The sequence below is a fragment of the Hoplias malabaricus genome, chromosome 9 (assembly GCF_029633855.1).
Source record: "Hoplias malabaricus isolate fHopMal1 chromosome 9, fHopMal1.hap1, whole genome shotgun sequence".
NCBI lineage: Eukaryota > Metazoa > Chordata > Actinopteri > Characiformes > Erythrinidae > Hoplias > Hoplias malabaricus.
In genome coordinates this window covers 30,156,530-30,181,281 of record NC_089808.1, presented here as the reverse complement: position 1 = coordinate 30,181,281, position 24,752 = coordinate 30,156,530, and the positions used below count along the sequence as shown (strand labels likewise).

Sequence of the window (24,752 nt, the reverse complement as noted above, 5' to 3'; positions counted from 1 at the left end):
TTGTGCGGAAAAAATAGGCCTTAAGAATGGCTCATTCTATCCCATGCCTTCTGATTTTGCAACCCACAAAAAATGACTGTGTTGTTTTATTTTTCACATTCTGAGGATTGGTAGGCCACCAGTTTTTGAGTGTTTTCTAACAGGGCGGAACAAGCTTTTTTCTCACAGGGATTGAAGTTCTCAGTCTCTTTGACAGATTTCCTTCACAGCCGTTGACGGTTGATGAGTTTCTGTTGTGTTGTGGTGTATTTAAAATCGAATTGGAGTGTCTTACAGAGGATTAGAACATGTGAGATATTTGAACTTTACGACAGATTTATTTTTGTTGGTTTTTATAATATAATAAAATAAAAACATGCACTGAAAATTTATGCACAATGTTTGTCAAACCACTTTCATTTTATAGATTAAAAACATAATTAAAATCAAATAAAGTCCTACAATAGAAAAAATTCTAGCACTATTGGTACATACATATTTAAATAAAATTTGGATAAAAAATTTTTACAACCTGATGGCTGTTTTGATAAACTGAATTTTAGCATTAAAACATCAAATATAATTAATTACTAAATAATTTGTAGATATTGCAGATGCATATATTTCTTCTCTATGTCAGTGTTTTCTTTTCATCCAGTTAGCTAGAAGTTTAAAAAGCTCACATTAATGACGTTTGCTAAATTTTGATGGTCAAGCTTTATGTAGATATTATACCATCTAGAAAAGGGTTACACAATTTCTTGATCTGTCAAGTCCATACAAGGGCACATTTTTTAATACACAATGTATATAGTAATACCAAGCCAGGTGTTTATGTATAGAAATGAACAAATAAATAGATATTCATTTGTTTCTATATGTATTACTAGTATGAGCAAATGTGATATCTATAAATCATTTAGCAATACATTTTAATGTTTGTATCAACTATTTAATGATAAAATTCAGTTTTCCTGCTGCTGTGTAATGAAAATACTTGTTTTGCCATATTTGAAAACGCTTGAAAGCTGGCAAAGTGAGCATGGCTTGGTCCCAGAGGAGGTTTCAGAGCAACTGTCAATCCAAAATCAGTGACAGAATATACTGGAAAAATGCAAACCAAAATAATATACAAATATATATTTTTAAAGGATATTTGCTAACTTTATTACTCTTTGTAGTTATTTGATATATTGCTTTCTGTTTTGCATTCTCTTGATTCTAAGAATAACACAAATTCATTCCATGGGTAGGAGCTCCAGACCCACAAAATAATATGATCTTTGCCTTCGCTCTAGGCTATTTTAAAAACTCATTTAAAGGGGACGACTACGAATGTGGAGAAACACTGGTCTCTCTGGTTTGTTTATGTTCAGAAGTGCCGCGTCTTTTAAGTTTGAACAGTGAGTTTGAGGGGTAAAAACCGACTGTGTTTTGGATATGGCTGAAGTTTAACTTGTCTATAAGATTTTATTCACTGTTTGTATTACCACTGAAAATCATTTGTAACTTGAGTTGCTTAGTTTTGCAGTTAGCCCTCCCCAGAATTTGGAGGCATTCCACCTTAAGTAATCTGAAACAGCAAAAAAAAAGTAATTATTACCCACCATTGGAGCAGGAATAGAGTAATATCCTCATCTCAGTTCATGCTTTTCAACGTTTGGAGGGCTCTCCATTTTCCAAAAAATCCTAATGCTTTGCACTGCTATGGGCAGAGAGAGAGGAGGCCTAACATTCTTGACTGAGACACTTTGTTTTTTTACCCATTTATTGAGTTTTACAATATTTTTGTAATATAAAATGCCTTACCCCTCTCTGTTCTCCAGTAGTTTGTAAATAGGTTTGTTGACTATTATAAAGTGTTTTTTTTTTTTTATTAAAACTGTGACACAGAGTTGGAATTTAAATGTTGCTATACCTTTGTGGATATATTTCATTTAGTTCTCCCATTGTGGGGTAAGAAATGGCTGTATAGAACTTATAACAAATGTATAGTGGAATTCAGCATGAACAATTTTCAGGTAAATGTTAAAATTTTTAACAATACTAATGCAGGGAAATATGCATTCTTTTTTACTTGTACACCATACATGTATGTGAAAACCATCAGATATTGATATTGGCCCATAATTCCAAAATCAAACATCTGTGTGGAAGTCATATTATCATGGTTTTAATGAAAATAGCTAGTGGCAAGGTTGCTATGCAAACGTTTTGATGGAGTAGTGTTGCGGTTTGGCATGTCATACTTTGTAGTCGTGGAAACAAAAACCAAACAAGTGCAGCTAAAGTGTGCCTTCACTCTTGTGCCAGTATATGTTTGCAGACACCAGAATTACCCACATGCTATGACATATATTTCTGCCTTGGTGAAGAGGGATTTGGCACTGGCAATGTGGTTAGCTCGCTAGATACAGGCGTTGATATAAACACTCTAACTGCGCTTATCAGGTGGAAAGTTCTAGTCTGCTGTGCGCGAATGTGTCTCCAGATGTTGTGGGTAAGCGTAGGGGCTACTGTTTCACTGTAATCATTTAGTCTGCCTGCTGAAGGATGACTTTTTGCTTCTAAGAACACTTTTGTATTTTGTTTTTGTGGCTCCTCAGAGAAGAACTATCGCTTAAGGCACTAAAAAAAGTCATATTTCTCATTTGTCATTAATAAATGCTTGGATAGCTGACGTGCTGATTATTACTGTGCATGAAAGATTTACGAGGCACCGTGTACATACGGTACATCAGGTCTAATAGATTTACAGTCATATCAAGCATATCTTGTCATGTTCAAAAACAGAAAGTGTTACAATTTACTTCACTTTAACTGGGTTCATATTCTGACCCTTTTGCTGGTGTTTTTATATAATATACATGCATATGTGTCGTCCAAGAACTCAAACTCAAACTCTGCCTTCACGTGTATTCATATACACATATACAAAATCAAACCTGTCTGTACAAAGCATTCACTGTGATTAATAAGCATAGCAAAATAACAAAAACAGCACTACACTTATAATGGTTAAATATATATAAGAGTTTGAAACTCAACACTGAAACTGAGTAAGCTGCCTAATTAAAGCACTGACATTTCTACACATGGTCAGTGGTTACAGCCTATTACAGATGTCCAGCATAAATATAATCTAACTGGAAAAACCACAGTAGTTATTATGGATAGAAAACTGGGTGAAAATTAGTTTTAAGTGGAGAAGTATATAGGCCTTTTTTTTCAAAATTTTTGATGAAATTGTGGAAACAAACTTAGACTTTGAGGCTTAATTTCAAGCCCACAGTCCCAGATGAAAAAACATGACAGATCCTTTCAAAAATTCAAGCCCAATATAAATCAGCAGGTCTTGCTCTCTGATTACAAATCTCAGTACAGTTTTGAGGTCACGTTCCCGATTAGTAAGAGCTGCTGTAGCTCTTTTTTGGGGGTGCAGGGAAAAGACATAAATCAGGGCCAGGCTGGAATCACTTGTCCTGAGCAGATGAGATGGAGCTGGATAACAGAAGATGATGGATAGAGAACACCATTTCATAAGGAGCCAGAATTCAAACCTCCATCCACAGTTTAGCCACTGGAGAATAATTTCAGCAACTGGGCACATCGGGCCAGAGGCTGTGTCCTAGGCAACATGGCACTGGAAATTCAGCTGTTTGCATGTTACAATTCTTTCTGTTGACAGCACTTAACATTTCAGTCAGATTAGGTTGCAAGATGGATCAGACATCCAGAATAAATCACTGAAGCTTAACAGCTCAATTCAGTGGTTGAGTTGTTGAGAATGGCTCAGGGGCTCAGTATAAAGTATCAATACATACAGAAATACAACCTGGCTCACAATACCTTTCCTGCAGCATATTCAATTAATCAATAATCAGTATTCCACAAGAAATCCAAAATTAAACAGTGAGCAACATGAAAAGCAGTACTATTTAAGGCAAGATATTTTCATTGGCTCATTTATTCTCACAGCTTAGAGCATGCTAGAAATCTAGCTATGTAGAACGTTAGGAAGCATATGTCTTTAGTAGAGGTATAACACAGATTGTTGCAGAAGTCCTCTAATGGATGCTTGATAAATCTTTAAAGTTACATTTTGCCTGTCGTCAAAGTGTGAATTCATCACTCAGTGCGGCCATGTTCAGAAGTGAGCACCTGCAAACCATTGTTTTAGCCACATGCTAGCCTCTTCCATTCTCTTGAAACACTTTGTTTCTTGCTAGTCTGGCTAAAAATAACTTTTCACAAATGCGCATTAAACATTTCTGAATATTAATTTTAAATATATTTTACTGCCCTGCAGTCGCTCAGATGTCTAATGGCAAGAAATGGTCTTTAAATTAGTTAGTAACTATAAAAAGAATAAGTTAGTAACAGATAGTCTTGCATATGATCAACGCCAATATCTGTTTATATGAGAATAGCCTTTACTACTTTTTTCCCAGGAATCCGGCTACATTTTTGAGAGTATAAGAATTATATACTGTGCTTGGACAGCCAAACACTACAATGTTGACAGATGGCATACAAAACATATTAACGGCGCCTCCATTCTCTTTTCTGCTGTCTGAGTGGACAGCAACCCTCTCCAGAGTCTCGCGTGTTTAAGTTTTACACGTGGGCGGCCGCCGCCACAGCATTGTCCAGTCCCACAATCCCCTTGGGCAGAGTGTTTATTTACTTGGGGCAACCCGATTAGCCCCTGCCTGTATTTATTTCCCATTGACTCCTGGGTAAAGGCGCACACTCCACTTGGCTTATTTATCCGTGTGTTTATTTGAGCCAGTGCGTTTTGTGGGAAGGGGTGTGTGTGTGTGTGTTAATCAGAGCTGGGAAAAAGCAGGTCCGTCTTCCCCTCCCAAGTGAAAATATCCCATTGAGGCTGTTTTACGTGGACTAAAATAATAAACTTTTGAGACTCCCTTAAACATAAAATATCCCTCCAATTTCGAACATTCCTTTGCAGTTGATGTCATTTTGTTTCATTTCAGCTCCCTTTAGAATATGAGTTTAACTCTTTGGTTTTCCCAAGGGGAAATGTGAACCAGTGCATGTACACATGCATGTACACAGACTGACGCACATGCAGATGCTCTCATTTACATATAGGCACTTACATGTTAAGATGTTAACTCAGTATATATCTAGTTATTTTCACCACTGCACTTGGCTCTATATTCCTGACTCTTTCATCCTTATTATAGCATCAAATATAAGATGGAAATAATAATCCAGCTGTTGGAGAATATTGCATTGCCGTATTTACAGTATATTGCGCTGAAATGTGATGTATTCAATTTACTTGATTCAAATGTGTACTTAAATTCCACATAAATAAAATATATTACAGCACAATTATAGCCAAAATGTAAATAAACTGAAAGCTTTAATAATGTGTGTAATATACTTTATTCATGTCCAGATACTTTTCATTGGAATACAGTGCATCAAATTTTCCAGTGTAATTTTAATAAGCAGTTTGATGTCTTAGTCCATTACTTGTGTAAGTTTGTATGGTTGTTTTTCCCCTTCTATCTTTGGTGAGTGCATTGCGCTATATGTATGTATGTATATGTATGTGTTTTCACGTTTTTGTAACATCTGCAAGAAAATAACAGAAATTCTGTGTACAATTTTTTAGATTTTTATTAGATTTTATTCGATTTTTATTTCATTTATTTTAATTCATGTTCAGAAAAATTCCAACAGTGTTATTTTTGTTTGTTTTAACTGTAAAATGTCTGGTCTTACATTAATATCCAAATATTATAATGTACATTATAGTAGCTCTTATAAAAGTACGATTTTTAAATATGTAAGTCTTATTTGCTAATGCTGTTTTACTCAGGATTTCAGAACACATACTGTTTATCACACATGCATCCAATCTTCTGTTGAGAATGTTGTTCCACATGATGCAGAACTTGACTTTTCTCTGTAGATCCCTACGCCATTGTGTCTTTCCTGCACCAGAGCCAGAAGACAGTAACCATAAGAAATACGCTCAACCCCACCTGGGACCAGACACTCATTTTCTATGAGGTGGAGGTATTTGGAGATCCTAAAGTGACAGAGAAGAACCCCCCTAACGTTGTGGTGGAATTCTATGATCAAGACACATATGTGAGTCTTTGTGATTATAAGTGTGCAAATTAATGTGTGTCTCTATTTATCTGTTTACCTGTCTATCTGTTTGTACTTTTTAACTGATCTCTGTTGACTGCCTGGTGGTGTTAATTTTTGAAGGTTTGAAAGACTGAAATGTAAATGACATTTTTTCTTCTTGTCTGCTGTCTTGTTTTGCATTGTAAATAAGTATTAATAAGTACTCCAATGCTGTAGGGGGCAGATGAGTTTATGGGACGCTGTATGTGTCAGCCCTCCATGGTCACTTCTCCTCGCCTGGCCTGGTACCCCATCCTGAAAAATGGCAAAGCAGCTGGAGAACTGCTTGCTGCTTTTGAGCTGATCCGCAGAGATAAGGTAAGAGCCATCATTATCGTTATCATTCCTCATCATCATTATGATATGATGTTACCCATCAATAATTTGGACACATCATCTCATCAGTCATTGGGTGAATAGGGCTGTTCACTGTATAGAACTTGTGTACCAGCCCTGCCTCTGCTCAACCCAAGTTATGGCCTCAAACACATTAAGTAGGGAGCAGTTCTACAAATTAACTCTCGACGAGGCCACAGCTGTTCACTGAAAACCAATCCAGGTGACGACCCCATGAAGCTGATTGAGAGAACGCCAAGAGTGTGCAAAGCTCTCATCAAAGCAAAAGGTGGCTACTTTGAAGAATCTAAAATATAAAACATATTCTGGTTTGTTTAACACTTTTTTTTTTACTAAATAATTCCATGTGTTTCTTCAATGTCTTCCATATTTATTTACAATGTAGAAAATTATAAAAAACAAAGAAAAACCATTGAATGAGAAGATATTCAATCTTTTGACTGGTTCTGCACATTCACAATATGTGGAAAATCACCCAAAACAAAGGAAACCCTTCCTGAGTGGGCGTGTCCAAACTTTTGATGGGTATTGTATATACACACACGGACCTTGGTTAAAGTTTTATATTTAAAACAAATGTGATAAGAAGCTGATAACATTTGATACTTTTGAACTTTGACTCATTTGACAATTTTATTAATTAGATATTTGATTTCTGATTTGGAAGTGTAAAGTGAGGTGTTGAGAACTGGAAAATGACCATTATCGAAGTATGAATTCTTACTAGATATAGTGTAAAGGACTAGTCTGGTGGATTTATTCGATTTTAAGAGATACTGCACTATGACCCTGCATGTGTGATCCAGCTTTGCACTGAAAACTTTTAGTTATAAAAGGTGTTTCCAAGATAAATTCCACAAATGACAAAATGTAGGATTCAGATTCATGGGGCCTTTACATATTAAACACTTCAGCTCTGCAAACAATGCACAAACTAATAGTTTATATGTAGAATGTGTAGACATAATAGTTATTATTAAGAGGTCTCAGTTAAGAAGACTGTGTTGTGCATTGAATGGAATTTATTGTCTGAATTCACATTTGTGTGTGTGTGTGTTTGTTGAGGGCGTCTGGGTCTCAGGAGATCACTGTGTGCTTTTTGATGAGTGCTTGTTCACATGTGAACAGGCTGCATTCCCAGCAGCTACAGGCTAATTTAATAACATCCCATGAAGTCACCGCCTTCAGTTGAGACTTATTAACTTTGTGGTCTCTCCTCTGTTTTTTTTTTTCTCCCCCTTTGCTTGTCTATGTGTCTATCTGTCTTAACTGTCTGTCTGCCTAACTGTCTATTCGTCTGTTTATCTGTATGGCCATCTGTTCATCAATATTCCTGTGTATATATTTGTCTGTCCATGCATCTGTTTATCTGTCTAACCATCTTGTCTGTTGGTCTGTGTTTATATATGATTATTTATTTGTCAATCTGCCTGAATATTCATTTGCCTCTCTGTCTGTTGATTTTTAATCTGTCTGTCTGTGTGTCTGTCTGCATGCCTATTTGTCTCTGTTTTTCTCACTGTCTGTATAGCCTGCAATCCATCATATCCCTGGTCAAGAGGTTAGTGATGCTTCTGCCCTTCTCACACACACACACACACACACACACACACACACACACACACATATATATATATCCATACACACACACACACACACACACACACATATCCATACACACACTTCTGTTCTACTCTGCACTGAAACACAGGCCCTCACTGTTTTCCAAGTCAAGCGTGACAGAGAAATTGGATAGAGCTGCTGTAAGTGGTAAAAACCTCACTGTACCTGGATCAGTCTGACTGGCCCTGCATCAAGCTTGGATCAGAGTAACTGGCCCTGTATCAGTGCTGGACCAGCTTAACAGTGTGTCTGAGGCTGGAATTGTCTCCCTGCAGTGAGTGTGTGTACAATGCAGGCTGTCTGCAGGCTGATTGGAGATGCCAGTCTGTTGTTAGAGTTCCAGAAGCCCCACCTAGTCCAGACTGCCCACCTGGCATCAGTTACAGCAGAATAATCAGAGGGAAATTAAATCAGAGTGCACGCTTAGAGTGAGGGCCAGCCCACCCACACCCGTTCATGCGTACACATTGTACTTTTTTCCTACACTATTATTTGGAATTACTTATAAAAATAATGCTTTTTGATATTGCATGTAATATTGTATAATATTCAGTACTTATATATGACACGTTTACTTTTTCTTATTTCCAGGGAGATATTCTCTGGCATTCCCATATAATGGATGAGGTAAGTAATAGTCTGTTAATGTAAAATACCTCATTAATGGCATAGTTACTTAATTGTGGTAACCAAAATATATTTTCTCTGTATTAGTGTTAAATGACAGTATCTTTTTTTTCCCCCCTATTTAAGCTTGTAATTCCAGGGGTCCTGTCTGAGGGTTTCCAGCAATGGGTACAGTTGTTGCACTCACATGCCCACATTACACTTAGGCAGGATGGAAACAGAAGCCTGAATAAGCCTAATCTAACCTACATGAACCCCTGACAGTTCTACATAGAGTAGTCTTGGTTCTAGTAGTAGTGTGTATACTAAAAATAATTTGGGATCCGATTGGGACTGATGAATGTCTTGTCTGTGCTGTTGGCTAGAGAGAATGTCCCTCAAACAAACCCTATTGGATAAAATTAGTCTGAAGTTGCTCATTCAGATGTATACCAGATTTATTTGACTGGCTCGATGAAAGACATGCAATGCTGTTGCTTGTGGTTACACATTACTAAGTGGACTTACTTCCATGTTTACATTTGAATTCCAACTTAATTTTTGACCATGCTTTGGACCATGCAAATTATTTGTGACATATTTACTGCTGGTAGCAATACTTTTGTCGTATTACTGTTGAACCTCAACTCTGTTATGTCAGGCGGAATCACTGCTCAGTTGTTGTCTAGGGAAAATCTTATGGTTAAAATATCAAGTTTGACCGCTCATATTTGTTCACTGTAGTTGGGTTTGCTTTGTAAGCATCTTTTTTTTTTTTTTACAGTGGTTAGCCATTGCAAACAAGGTTGATGTTCTGCACTAAAAACAGATCTGGTTGTACAACACAGTAATTTGAAATGAAGTTAAGCTAGCTGTGAATCATGACTACAGCACTTGACTATAGCAGTGTGCATCTTACATGAAGGCACAGCCTGTTGGTATACATCCAGAGATATTTTATAGTTGCAAGGGCTGCAATATGTCAGAACGCTTATCCCGGCTTACGCCATTGTTATATTAATGGAAGTCTTTTTATTGTCATGATTATGAACGTATAAATATGCAACATTTTTATGGAATTCCTCTTTAGACCACAAGGATGACGCACTTCCATAACAAGGGTGTAACACTCAGCTGGGAGTTGATTGTCAGCTCAGAAATGTGTCTGTTATTCAAAACATAGTTAACAATATTAGTGGTTTACAGTAGGCTGTAGAGTAGGCTGGTCCAGAAAACTGTGAATTATGGAGGCTAAATCTGATCTTGAGTGGGCTGAGCCCCTCGAGTTTTGGTGCTCTCTAATGTGTTGATGTAAAATATAAGGAAAAACCTTTAGGGCATGCCAAATAAGCAACATGTGGGAGATTTTCTCAGAAAATCCAGTTTTTTGACCTTCCATGGTTTTCCACCCAGATTTCCCTTTCTTAAGAATCACCTTTACAGACATGTAAATTTGCCTTGTCCCAAAAAGCAGTTCTCAGAGGGTGAATGGTGGAAAGAAAATGAGCAGCCGTTAAGCTATGGAACAACTGATCCTCCTTAGAAATGAGGACATGCAGTTCACTGTACATTCTCATGACAAATACTTTAATTTGGTATATATGGCATATGTTAAATGAAACAGTGTGCTTGGGTCACTGTATTGCAATCAATTACTAGGTTTCCGCTTTCTGCTTCACTTAAACCTTAATGTTCTTGTGTCTTGCTCTTTGACCTTGATTTGGAAAAAACAGTGTGTTGGCAATTAGAACCGATTGTGAGATATTAGCAATGATGTGATTCATTCCCACAGTATTGTGGAGCCTTAGGTTGTGATTAATCGTCTCGCAGACTGCTTACATCATGTTTGTAAGTTAAACTTACATAGAGCACATACTGACCTGACTAGGCTTTGTATAATAATGTGGGGAAATGTCCTTTTTAATAAAGCAAGTGGAAATGTTCCTTAAATATATGTTTGCTTTAAAGACACTCCTTTAAATCTGAGGCAAATGGCAAAACGTGCCTCCACACAATGTGCTTTTGTGTTTAACAGCAGTGCATTTTCACCAAAGGGAACAATGCAGACCTGCTAATAATCATACACTTATTTTGTGGCATCTTTTTTAACCACAACATATATTTGAAATAAAACTGTTTGACTGACCTTTCTTGATATTTGGAACTGAAAAGTGCATGCCTTTTTAACAATCATTTCCAAATGTGGCTGACTCTTGCTGTTGAAAGCTGTGTTAATGAATCACTCAGCTACAACTGTGTCATAGTAACATACGAGTATTTACTTTTTAATAAGTTTTAATATCTGAAAAAATACATTATTTATTTATATGATCTATTTCTTACACGATTAGCTTTGTTATTTTTAGTTATACAATTTTTATTTAATGTCATGCATCTGTCCATCTATGGTTCACCTCTCATTAGATCATGTTCTGTGTTCTGATTGTTAGCCTGAAGACTCCGAATTGCCATACCCTCCTCCACAGAGAGAGCCAAACATCTACATGGTGCCACAGGGCATTAAACCAGTCTTACAGCGAACTGCCATTGAGGTTAGTTCTGTATGATCAGTAATCACTGTAATAACCTAGAAGTAAATATGATGCAGTTAACATTATATGAAATACTAAAAAAAAAACTGAATAAGAGACCATCTATTGCCTATAAAGTTTTCTGTCCATTTTCACTTATTCATTTTCAGCATAAAATTGAAATATTACATTTAACAGAAGTTTTCTTTCCTCAGTAATGTCCAGTTGATGATTACCCACCATTTCAGACACTTTGTACTAGGGGGTTTTTATTTATTGATTTATTTTATTTTATTTTAACTATTTATTTATTTAAATTATAATTTATTCATTTTTTACTGTGGAAGAATGAGCAGAAACCTCTGTGTATTTTTAAGATCTATACAAGAGTAGAAATGGATATTTATCATTCCTCACAAACATAAAAGCTTTAGTTATGACTTATTTAACTGTAACATTTTGGTAGTCACAGTAGTTTGAGGGACCATACTTCCTGTATCGTTTCATGTTTTTATGAACTCTTATATTTCGCTTGTTATTTTTCCTAAGCGGTTATGTATGATCTCAGAAACATCTCCTGGCAATGAATTACTTGCGTGTTTTGAATGGAAATTAAATAACTGAAGAAAGTTTTTTTTTTTAATTTTCAGTCCTGATGACTGATAAAATCCACAATACTCTATTGACTTTTTTTGTTTGTTTTGCAGATCCTGGCTTGGGGAGTGCGTAACCTGAAAAGTTACCAGCTGGCCAGTGTGACGTCCCCAAGCCTGCAGGTGGAGTGTGGTGGCTGCATGGTGCAATCGTGTGTCATCCGCAACACCAAGAAGAACCCCAACTTTGACATCAACACACTCTTCATTGATGTGGTACAGTTGAGCAAGGGTGTAGGAGTGGTTTCAGACCTGGTGGGGACAACTTAATGCCAGGGGGCCAGATTTATAAGTGGTATATTTATTGTGCAGTGACACATCAGGTAGTGTTGTTGTCACAGCTCCTGTGATCTGGGGTTGTGGGTTCAAGCCCTGATTGACTGTCAGTGAGGAGTTTGGTGTGTTCTCCTCACGCCTGCATGGTTTCCTTCGGGTTCATCCCACAGTCCAAAAACACACATGCGTTTGAGTGTCTGGCGCCCTGTCCAGGGTGTGTTCCTGCCTTGTGCCCAGTGTAGTCAGTGCGTCAGTGTAGCCACTGCGACACTGAACTGGATAAAGCAGTTACAGACCATGTCTGTAACAGGTCAATAAATGAGTGAATATTTATTGTGGTTTGATTGTCTATTTAATAACAAAGACTATATTTTGAGATATGAAAATATAGCCACTTTCTTAAATTAATGAATAAATAAGTGTGTAAATTCATGGTACATGTAATTGAAATTCTCTAAACCAGCTTGAAATATAAAGTTTTTCCTTCTCCTGAAAAGCTACCATTTTGGAGATATAAGGATTTTGTCTGAGAGCAATGATTTTTGTGGATCACATACATAACTGCCAGTTTAAAAAGGCTACATTAATAGGAATGTATTCTGTGTGGTGTGGTTTTGCATTAAAATTTGTGTGACAGACACTTTTAAAACCAGATAAATAAAATAAAACATGTTGGCAACAAAGCCTGCCATTTCAGGGCTAGTTAGAGCACTCTCAATGCCAAGCATATGCCAGTGGCACACCATGTCAACATTTGTTTGGTCAGTTGTACTGAGTGTTGTGGCATTGAGATGAGCTTGTCTGTAATCACATATGAAATGGTGAAAAAAAACAATGCTTTACTTCTCTACTCTAACCATCCGTCCTCTTCTTTTTTACTTGTCTTTACTTTTTCACATATCCCTTCTCTCCTTGGGACCCCAGCGCCTGCCCAAGGAGGAGCTCTACATGCCTCCATTGGTGATCAAGGTGATAGATAATCGACAGTTTGGCAGGAAGCCAGTGGTGGGTCAGTGCACTATTCGCTCACTGGAAGACTTCCGCTGGCAGCCAGAGAGCCTGGAGGGAGAGCCATCAGATGAGGAGTTTGGTGAGATGATTAGTGAAGATTGTCACATTAACAGAGATACTAAAAGGACATAAAGCACATGTGATCTGACCTTATATGTACTTCCATCACAGAAGAGATTGCCCAAACACCAAGAGATGATGTTCTGATTGACATAGATGACAAAGAGCCTCTCATTCCTGGACAGGTAGGATTTCACAGATTTATTGTATCAAGACTTCCCTTTCTTATAAGGTGTAGTGGTTAAAATCTTCCCATATGAAATAGGACAACCTTTCAAGAGCCTGATATGTCTTCAGCAGACAGCCAGGTTTGTAAGTCTGCAGTGTTATCAGATGAGCAATACAGTTCTACAACATTGCTGCTGGACTTCAGTTGCATTTAGGGTATCGTATCTTCAAAAGTGTTCGACAAGCATATATCACCCACTCCTATCTCTTCTGTGATATTAAGCTGAATTCAGCTCCTTATTCTGCATCTTTTTCTTAAATGTTACTGTAAACTCATGCTAGAATGTAATTGCTTCAGCACTTAAGGTGAAACTGGAAAATTATTAGCTAACTACAGAGATATCAGCCTACAACTAGTGATGTTTTATGCTTATTAGGAAGTAAAGGGTCATAATGCATTGAAAGTACATTAAACTAAGATAATACAAATGTTATCTTAGATTTTAAAGGAGAATGTACCTATTTTTGTAACAGCCATCAACCAGTGATTAATAAGGCATTCATAACAATCTGTTTGTAGTGTCCTTCTGGAAAATCTAGCCTTAACATTTTGCCTTACACCTCTATCCCAACAAAAATTTGGACACCCTATCCCTAAGCAAAATGGAGGGGTAGGGCTATGTGATAAGAACAAGGGGAATGACCCTTAGTCTATTATATCAATGCAAAGAAGGGATAACCAGTTGGTGGAGAACATTGAGTCTATGTAGCAGTGATGCAAGTTTAGGAGAAGAGTGTTTTGGACTTTTGTACAGTTTAATCTAAAATACTAGCAACAGTCTGTGTCCTGATGCTTCAGCTTTGTGTCAGTATTTTTATTTTAAAATGTTTCTTTAGCTTATTTTGCTTCTCACTACCGTACATTAAAAGTCTATATACTGGTTCTCACATTTTTTCAAGATAAAAGTGATACCATTTTAAAACTAGACTACATTTATTCTATGGTTATTAATAATGTTGTAAGCACCTTAAAAGTCATTAATACTCCTTTGTAACATAGACATAGGAAGTGCGACAGTGACCTCTTTTTTGTCTAATACTGAAAGTGTCAGATAACCTTGAAAATATCAAGGTTAAGAATAAACTCAGATCTGAGAAAGTGAATTTAGTCATTTCACATGTTAAGGTAAATACTACATTAACATTAATGTATAAAAACAGATTCAGTTGGTGGTTAATTCATTAAATGGTTAATGGAGAAGACAAAGTCAGTATCTGGCAAGATCTCTGTAGATGGATGTGGGTTCACTATTTGGCAACCACAAATCACTGTTGCCCTTTCTATCTACGTGTTATAACTGATTATTTATGACTGTTAAAGTCCCCACTCAGACTCTTGGTTTTCTGGGGGAGTTTGGGGGAATTTCTGATATCGTATTGGTGGAACCAGTCCCTCACTGCTGTCATTGTCATCGTAACTGCACCCTGACTATTAAAAGATATGGGTTCTGATCACTGGCCAGTCCTTTGCCCTTGTATGGCTACATGGGAGAGGAGACACTGCATCTGTAGCAAAGAGCAAGCAGTGAAATGGAACATGAGGAAAGATTATTTTTATCATTCATTATTAGTAGAGATAGGTTGGTCAGTGTTTTTATAAGCCAGTCATGACCTTCAGTCATCATTTAGTCTTGTCATCCCCCATTGCTGATTTCAGAAAAAGTTAGGATGCCAGAACAACATCCATAGCAAAGGTACCACAGACTGCCTTCGTGGCCAAACACTGCCTTAAATTATTTGGAAGTATACACTGTGAGGCAGAAGTTATCTTTTTTCCATGGTTCCAATAAGAAACGAAAGGCTGCATGGCTATTATAACATGTCCATAGGTGTGAGTGTGTGACTGCCTGGGTGAATGAGTGATGCCCTGTAATGAACTGCCACCCTGCCTGGGCTGTCTTCCTGCCCAGCAATTCCCTGGATCTACGTCGACCCTGAGCAGGTGAAATAGTTACAGAAAAGTAATGAATAAATGAACAAGCAAGGAACACCACTATTCAACAATTAGATTTCTAAAGCAAAGTTACAGTGTGTTTATTGCTTTGTCAGTTTTACTTGAGGCATACTGAGCAGCAACATCTGCTTTTAAACTTTCTGCATTTTTTTCATCTTGTGGAGAGTAATTAGAAAAAGAACATATTTGTGCAGAGAAAACAGGTCAGTTAACAGGTCTAAATGTTTAAGTACAATTGGGCTAGATTTTAGAAAGGAAGCTATTTCTTTGAAAATATGATTGATACTAGGGATTTCACTCTATATAGTGAAGTAATTATAAGGGGATTATTCAGGGGCACATGATGAAATGATGGCTATTTATGAAGAAATGTTGTTTAGCTTCCAATTCCAAGTTTGTGACTCAAGCAAAAGACAGTGACCAATTTTGTCTGGAAAAGAGCCCAGCTTTTAATGAAGCCTCCTATAGTGTTCGGTTCTCTGCCATGACTACAGACTAAAAATACCCTCTTTCCAAAAAATAACATCATAAAAAAAATTATCAAGAGAGATTATAAAAATTGGAAAATTGTTTCCATGTCTTAGCTTTGACCTTTCAGCCTTTTATTTGTTTAGTCACTGAAATAAACAAATGAGAACAGTATAATGAATTTGGGATTGAACTCGGTTCCCTTGGCAGAATATCACAGTTAAAGAGTGAGTTTATTTACATTATTGACCCTCCAGCCTGGCTGGCTGTACCCTGTATAGATGTCATCTGTTCTGTTGTCTGTGAAGAGGAAAGTGGAATACTGTCTACTCGGTTCTAAAAGCCCATGCTCAATGCTCATTAAGAGACATTAATGGGGTTCTTCTGGTGTCCATGTCTCACCTCCTCTAGTAATCTATTCAGACAACACTGTCTCTCAGTGTTCACAGGCAAAAAGAACAAATCACTTATCATCTTGATATGATTCATGCCAAAAGGCTTATGTAGTACATGTTGTGTATTAATGAAAATGGAAAACCAAAACAGTCTGTGATCTAGAACCCAAAAAGCCACTCTCTTTGATTAGTCTCTAAACACCCAAGGCAATATGGTTACAATTATTTGTATTATCTGATAACTTTATGTTCTGGTAATATTAGCACCATCATTAGATCCACCAGTTGTGGTGAACCAGGGTCAGTTGAATGCTAAGAAGGACGACTGCACATTTGACTAAGCAAACATTTAGCTAAATACACATTAAATATCCTGACCACAGCACAATGGGCTTTAGTTAGAGCTCTGCATCTGTATGAAGAACATTTTTCTCGTTTTTCTGGCTGGCCTTGTCAAAGGGCTGCCATCACATGGCTTGTTCGGGTCTGAATAAATAAAATGGGACCACAACCACAGCCATCCATGTGAAAATCCCCTCATGGTTCTCATCTCTGTCCATCAGAGATGTTCTGGGAGTAAGGAAGAACCAAGGGGGTGGAGTAGTGGTGATAGTAGTGCTGATGGTATTCTCTCCAGCATGTTCTACAGATTTATTTCAATCGGACATACTTTTTGTGTTTCATGCTTGTGTTCTTGCTTTTGAACACAGTATGAAATCCTTATTATGGCTGCCAGTATCAATAATAGTTTTAAGCGATTTATTTAATTATTTTAAAAAGTAGCTATTACTAAATCTTTAAAAAAATATAATAAAAATGTGGGTTTTGTTGTTTGTTTCATGCTATTAAAGAGATAAAGGAATGTGCATTGTCTTTAGAAAAACTAATTCCAAGATTGTTCAGTTTTAGGTATATTAGCTTAAATATTATTTGAGCTTTGAATTGAAGATTAATTGAGTAATGTGAATGTCCTACTTGTGATGCATTGTGGAAGTAGATGATTTTAGCATTTTGAAGAGGGATGTGTTTGCTTATCCGCATTTCATCAAGCCACACTCTCCGAGGTTGCCTGATTTAGGCCAAAATCTTGCCATACAATAGCAGGGCTTCTTGCTAACAGCAGCATTGCTTTTGTCAGGTCAGACAGATCCATGTCTAACGTGGTTTCAGGGTCTATCTCAAGATTCCAGTAAACTGAGGCAAATCCATGGATTGCATTCTCACATGACTCTTGGCATTCAGATGCAATCCTGGGACCAAACATGAGCTTTGTCAGGAAATAAGAGCACGATAGAAAAGCCAGAAAGCAAAATCTGATCCTGGCCTACTAAGCTACTGTTTGGAGCCCCCTCTGCAGATAAAGTCCTGAGACTCCGGTTTGTTTGGTTACTGTTATAATGCTACTGCTTTTAGGGCAAACCCTTAATGCAGGTCCATGATTCTGCGTTCACACACCATAACATGCTCTTTATTTTCTTGCATTAATGTTTTTGACTGACAGTTCACAAGAGCATATGCTGAGGGTCATGTGTTGGGCTTACATTTGGATATAGAGTGTTATACCAAGCAAACCCCAGTGCAGAGGTCCAAAAAAACTCAGCACCCGAAATTATTTCCACATCTAAGAATTCCTTGTGTTTTATGCTTTAGGGGCAGAGAGCAGTACAGAGAGCTGGGCTGCACTCCCTAGTGCATTAAATGAAACTTGAGACCCATCATCTCCCCAAAGACTCCAGCTTTGGCTCCAGCTAAGAACCCCAAACTGGGAGCTCATATTCCTGTTAAAAAAGGCACTCTGGTAAAGAGGGTCATGTTTGTCACTCAGTGCCAGTTTTGATGAAGCCAAAAACAACATCTTGAGGGGAAAGTTAACACGCCTTTGGTGGCTTTATAGATTTGCCGTGGTCTTGACTGAGTTAAAGAACATACTTCAGAAACAGGGTGCTAAAAGCGGGTACCCGTGTAGAGGGGCTTTGAGGAGGTTTCTGAGAGGGGACTTGAGGGAGACCTACCGGACATTCTAGGGGTGTTTGGTTTCACCACACACCGCTTCTTGGTGGATTTGCCTGGAGGGCTTAGATGGTGAGGGTATGTTTGCTATCATGCATGGAAGAGGTGATCCGGATCCCTTGACTTTTTTGCCACATTCCAAGTGTGCTGTAAGTCACCGTAATGCAGCTGCCCCGTGCTAGAGGACAACAGCAAACAAATAGGCCTGGTCCTAATTAACTGTTCCTCTGAGTGCCTGCGTAAAAACTGTCTCTGTTGTTGTATATATAATGCCCTGGCACTATGCTGCAGAAGGCGCTGCGAGGGTTCGGGCCTCTCTCTGATGTGGTGAGTCGCTGTTGTGGGCAACTGTGTCCCCCCACTCCTGACTGCTCACCACAGGCGCCACAGGAACCCTCCCAACCCCCCCTGCAACATGGGGTCGACTTTAGGGGAAAAAGGAGCACTCGCTGACAGACCTCTACAACCAGGTCCTGTTCTGAAAACCTCCGCTAAAACAAGCATGAAGGACTGGATTTGGATGACTGCGGCTTTCTTGACTCTCTGATTATTTTGTGTCATTTTGTTGCTTGGGAATCTTTATACAGTGTTTATAAGAGCTGAACCATCCCTAATTGACCTAGAAAGACATTTCTCATTTAGAGAAAAGATAAAACAAATGTCGACGTGGATTCAGACGTTTTTGTTTATTAGCCTCTTTAGACAGTTCTTCATGTCTGTCACCTAACACACAACCTCATTTTAACTTTTGTGGTATAAAGCGAACTTTCACATGGCTTTAGAATGTAATGATGTGACACAGTTTTGAGGAAAGGGATGCTGTTGTAGCACGTTTCTTCCATAAGGTCTTATTGCCCACACCATCTGAATGTCATTGAGCAGTGATTATGATGATTGTCTGGGATTGGTGTATAAGCAAGTATTTCTGTCAAGGAGATTAAACTCCTAGGCATACCGTGCAGTCTAATTGGTCTGGCAGTAGTCATGTTTGGTTTGTGTTTAATGGCAACCGTACCCCTCTCTGAGGGTTTATTCAGTATCGTGACCTATGTAATGTACTATTAAATAACCTGCTTAATTCCAGTCTTAACCTATCACTGTTAAAGTGCCAAAAGGTTGATGTTTCAACCTGCTAACTGTCTCCATCACACATTCATCAACATTAATTTATGTTTGTTGTGTTAGGAGAAGAAATATTCACAACTTTCTTTGTGTCAGGACTTGGGTGATGAATACATATTGAGTCATTTGTATTTTACTACAAATAACCCCTACTCAAACCTGTCAGATTTCACATGGCTTAAAATAAGGATTTTTGTATTGAATTAAAACTAGAACTAAAGCTCCATGTGCAGTCTGTAATGGTTATATGTTGTTCATGTCAATTAGCTGCTGTACTAGCTAGCCACCTTGCCAACATATATATTAGCCAGTGTTGGTCTTCTGGCATATAAACACTACATTTTCTGTATGTAGAGTTCCATTTTGTCCATCAGGCTTAAGGTTTTTCTGTAATAAAACACTTATTATAAGTGCTGTGTAAACTGACACAGCAGAAAACTGAGAAAACAGCTTTGCAATAATGCTAATAGCAAAACTGACAGGCTAGTCATAAACATAAAACAGTCATTTAAAAGCAATAATTTAATACATTTTGTGTTTGTTTCAATGTCTATCCATCCCCTCACCCCAGGCTTAAATTTCACTAGCTCTAAATCTTAAATCCAGGTCAATTCACAAGCGATTACAGTGTGACTTAAGTCTGTGTGACTGGCTTGAATCTCCATCTCTGGTGAGGAGGCTTTGAAAATGAAGTGGTTAAATTCTTTTGAAACTGAATTATGAAGAACCTTAAATCTTATTGTTTGAATGGTTTATTGCATTCAGTGCACAATGGAGACACTACTGTTGTCATTTGCACTGTAGATGTACTTTTTTCTATAGATTCTCATGGCTCCCGAGAGAACATTTTTTCAGGCTTTCATTATTTTCCCATTGTTTATCCCAGAAGATGGATTTCATGGCTACTAATTTATGATGGGTTTGGCACTTTTTTGTGAACATACTCCCAAGGACAACAATGGTTTGATTTACTGTTAAAGGGTACTCTAGTGCAGTGTCTCTATGTATGTATGTGTTGTGTCTGTGTCTAATTAGCTTTAGTGCTTACATTGTGGCACTGGCTACACACATAGTGTCTTCTCCTTCTCCATCTGTTAAAGTTATTGTTGGAAAAGGCACACTCTTAAGCCCTATTGTGGAAAAACGAATGTAACATTCTTCATCAAGAAATGACATTGTAAGGGTCCAGGGTTTATAATGATTTATTCATATGCTGAAAGTACAGCCTTGTCTGAGCTCAAAAAGACTGGAATTGGGATGCTTAAGAATGCCATCTGTGCCTTATTCACACTCTGCTTAGGTATTTTCTGCTTCTATTCTCTTGTCGGATAACGTCATACAATGCTCAGCTGTGCTCATGCGTTGTGACATCATTATGTCATTTTCATATGTAGTGCTTTAACACTGGCATTTTCACAAGGCAGCTCTACAGAAGTAATTAGTCTACTTGCCCGGCCTGTTTAGTATGCTATATGTCTTATAGATTCTTTGTCTTTATAACATATTTAGTGACTTTTTTAACATGTTTAGGATTCTGAAATATTGCCATATTGCAAATGTGCAAATCCCCCATGATCCAGTGGGTTCTTCAGAATGTCTCTGGGTTTGACTAATGAGATACTAACCACAATGCCTCTGGTTTATAGCTGGCAGATGGTACCAGTTCTGCTATTATTAACCTCTCAACTTCTCGCTCCAGCCTACATGTACGTATAGATGCAATTTAATTACACCTGTTTCTTACTGTCCTTTTCAACCTACCCCACCTGCCATTTCCTTGTTTGCTCTTCAACATTTCTTCTTACAAATAAGCTATTTTATCATGTTTAATGCCAGGTATATCTGCTATGGGAATTACTTGATAAGATTTTGAGATTTAAAGTAAGGTTTTTGCAAGAACTGTCATGTCTGGAGTGGAATCATGGGGATGTTGAACAGCTGTGGTTATATATGTATATTGTCACTGTCTAAAAACACATGTATCTCCAAAATGGTAACTTTATAGGAAGCTCCAAATGTGCTTACATTTTACTGCAAGCCACTTTAAAGAGATTTTATTACAAATTATTCAAAAGCCATTCTATTGTTCAATCTACCTTGACATTGTCTCGTGAAAAATTGGAAAAAATGCAGATACATGGTTTTGTTTGGGCAATGATGATATGTGTTTAGTATTTGTGCTTGTTCTGTTGTGTAGCCCTGCATGCGTGCATTTCCAGGTGTGATACACACATCCAGCACATCCAGGAGATTTCCAGCATTTCTTAAATTCGTTGACTGTTACATTTGAAAAATCAAGTAGTAGTAGATTACATAAACATGATTACATAAACATTAAAAGAGTGCAGGGAATACAGAATAATATATGAGCAACCTGAGTCTACATAATATTCAAATATGATTATTTGACTAATATAGCCTTTTGGTCCTGTTATAAAAAAGTTATTTTAATTAAAGAATTGTTCCAGTATAGTGAAGAATCATTTAACTAATTAATCATGAATTTTATGCACTTAAACTAATATTTACATTTTCATGGTTCTATAAAGAACAATTTTTAGTGTGTAGAATCATTATAAAACAGTCTTCCAAACTTGCTAACTCATACAGCTTACAGTCATTTACAGTTCAACTCTAGCTTTTAATATTGGGCTCTTTTTTTTATTTAAAAGAAAAAAAATCCAATTAGATCTTTTTGGGGCTATGTGATTGTGCAGTCATGAATGAATGAGTGAATGAATGAAAGCATTGGAGACTGCAGTATTAATCATGCTAAAATATCTTATTTGTCATTCATCAGTGTAATAGCAAATGCTTTTAAATATTCCCCAAATATATGTGCTACAGAATGTAGGTGTTTATTTTTGCTGTAATGAGAAACAGAATGTGATATTTGTCCATGAATATATTTACTGCTGGGAAAAAGCCTTTTATATTAATTTTTTAATATACTTTAAAATTAACAGACAGTATCAGTATTGTAATAATATCTCATAATGATACATGGAAGGATGAATATTTTCAAATTGCTTGAAACATATATTGTTCTTGCATGAGGTTTTGTCCCAGCAGAGTAGAGGAGTATATAAAGTTCGATCTGCTAAGCAATATGGCCACATGACTTGATTTCCATAGTATCAGGGATTTGCTGATAGTCCTTTTGACTGTTTCGGAGCCAGGCTAGCTGTACACTACGCAGGCTCCTTTGATATGAATGCATGTTTATATCACACTCCAAGTGCAGTACTCAGTGTCTCTCCAAGCCAAGAATTGGAGGTTTCTCTTTTTGCAAACAACGATATTTATTTTATTAGAAAATATTCAAACCAGATGATCAAAAACCCAAATTTTCTTTCTGACTAGAGCCAAAGTAAATAGGGCTGTTAAAAGATTCCCGGTGTGTATCCCCTACAGCCAAATTTCAGGAACAGATGAAGAGGGGGTGGGATAGGTTCATTCAGTCAGATTTCCACTAATGAAATTTTCAAGGCTTAATGTTAGCTCAGAAACACCACTCTTGTACAGAACCATTGCCCTTAGAGGGAGGAGATAGATCATAACATTACAGTTTGTGTTGTGATAACCTAATCCCTGCTCTTTCCATATAGCCATGAAGAGGTTTTTTTATTTTTTGAAAATTTTATTTACTTATTTTTCTTCGTCTTTCTCAACATTTCTGCATAATCATGTTGTTTACATGTAATCAGTCAGACAACGTTTTAAGAGCTGTTTTTAATCTATGAATCAATCAAGTCCAAGAGTTGTTTAGTTGTAGAGAAATGTATCAACCTGGATTTTGTACAGTGGTACAGATAATCAGGGGGCTCATGTCTAAAGCATTAATGCCATCATTTTTTGTTCTCAAGGATTAGTAATTGAACTGACACAGTCTGAGTTTGTTTCATTCCTGAGGCTCATAATGGTGGAATGGTGGTGAATCTGGGAAAATATTTTTGTGTATTGTTTTTCTTATCACGCTACACTACACTACTTATAGTTTATGCCTCATGCATACTTATTTCTGAGAGATTGCTTTTCAGCCCTTCTGGTTACACCTATTCTGTCCAAGTAAGTTACTCTAGAATGGGCCATTTCCTTCAAGCCACCTTGAATGACTTTCTAAGGCGACACGGTGTCGCAGCAGGTAGTGTTGCAGTCACACAGCTCCAGTGTCCTGGGGTTGTGGGTTCTCACTGTCTGTGAGAAGTTTGGTGTGTTCTCCCCGTGTCCATGTGGGTTTCCTCCAGGTGTTCCAATTTGACATGTTGGTAGGTGGATTGGATAGGTGTGAGTGTGTGAATCAATGTGTGAATGTGTCGCCCTGCAAAGGCATCTGGGATCCCCAACTGGCATCCCCTCCAGGGTGTGTCCCAGCCTTGCGCCCAGTGATTCCAGGTAGGCTCCAGACCAACTGCGACCCTGAAATGGATAAGCAGTTATGGACAATGAATGAATGAATGAATGAATTAATGATTTTCTTTACATATTGCTTTCATTTTTCTGTATTAAAACAATGGTCTCTCAATCCATGTATTTCTATAATTTTGCCCCAGTTAAAGGGTAAAATATTGTAAACAGTCAGTTTCTAAATATTATTTTGTTTACAGTAGGCTTTGAGTCAACAACATAATACACACACATTATTCCATAAGCAACACTATGGTTATTTAAAAGTAACATTGATAAAGGTTCCAGTTAACCTGTGTGGTTTGATCCTAGAGGCCCTTTGTCTGGTACACTTTCTTCTCCTGCAACCAGTGGTGGACAAAGAACACCTACCTGGTACTTGAGTTAAAGAACAGATACTCACGGTAAAATATTACTCCAGTAAAAGCAGATGTCCTCCTTGTAGATTCCACTTGAGTAAAAGTACTAAAGCATTTACATTCAAATGTGCTTAAGTATCGAAAATAAAAGTACCATGACATATTATGGCTCTAATGTCCTATTATCATTTTTGTAACAAAATTCATGCTTTACACATTGTAGCTGAAAACTTAGTATTCCTTTACACTCTATGTTTTGTCTACATAGTTGCAGATTATATTTTGAGCTATTGCTGCAATTCTGAAGCACCTGTTTCTTAAACAGGCTACGGTTTTGTTTTTCTGACTTTTTGCCTCATACTCATTCTTGTCTTTTGGACTTGTTTATCTCTCTATACTGATTTTTGGGTTTTGGAATATTTCTTCTGGTTTTGACCTCGCTTTACGTATTGTGTTTAATAAAACTCAACTGACTCTCACTCTCGGTGAGTGATTTGTGACATCTACAGATCCTTAAACCGTGTATACGAATGAATAGTAGT

General features: G+C 37.3%; 1 protein-coding gene across 2 annotated transcripts in view; it reads left to right on the top strand.

Annotated features, from left to right (window-relative positions):
- dysf (dysferlin, limb girdle muscular dystrophy 2B (autosomal recessive)) overlaps positions 1–24,752 on the top strand; it is a 92,579-nt gene that overhangs the window by 44,447 nt on the left and 23,380 nt on the right. The window contains exons 33-42 of one of the 2 annotated variants that reach the window (XM_066680370.1): positions 5,927–6,108; positions 6,328–6,468; positions 8,039–8,068; positions 8,722–8,757; positions 8,884–8,925; positions 11,187–11,288; positions 11,975–12,136; positions 13,121–13,286; positions 13,379–13,452; positions 21,091–21,150. In XM_066680370.1, coding sequence (XP_066536467.1) covers positions 5,927–6,108; positions 6,328–6,468; positions 8,039–8,068; positions 8,722–8,757; positions 8,884–8,925; positions 11,187–11,288; positions 11,975–12,136; positions 13,121–13,286; positions 13,379–13,452; positions 21,091–21,150 — 995 coding nt within the window. The remainder of the gene's footprint in view (positions 1–5,926; positions 6,109–6,327; positions 6,469–8,038; positions 8,069–8,721; positions 8,758–8,883; positions 8,926–11,186; positions 11,289–11,974; positions 12,137–13,120; positions 13,287–13,378; positions 13,453–21,090; positions 21,151–24,752) is intronic. The other variant, XM_066680369.1, reaches the window with a different exon arrangement.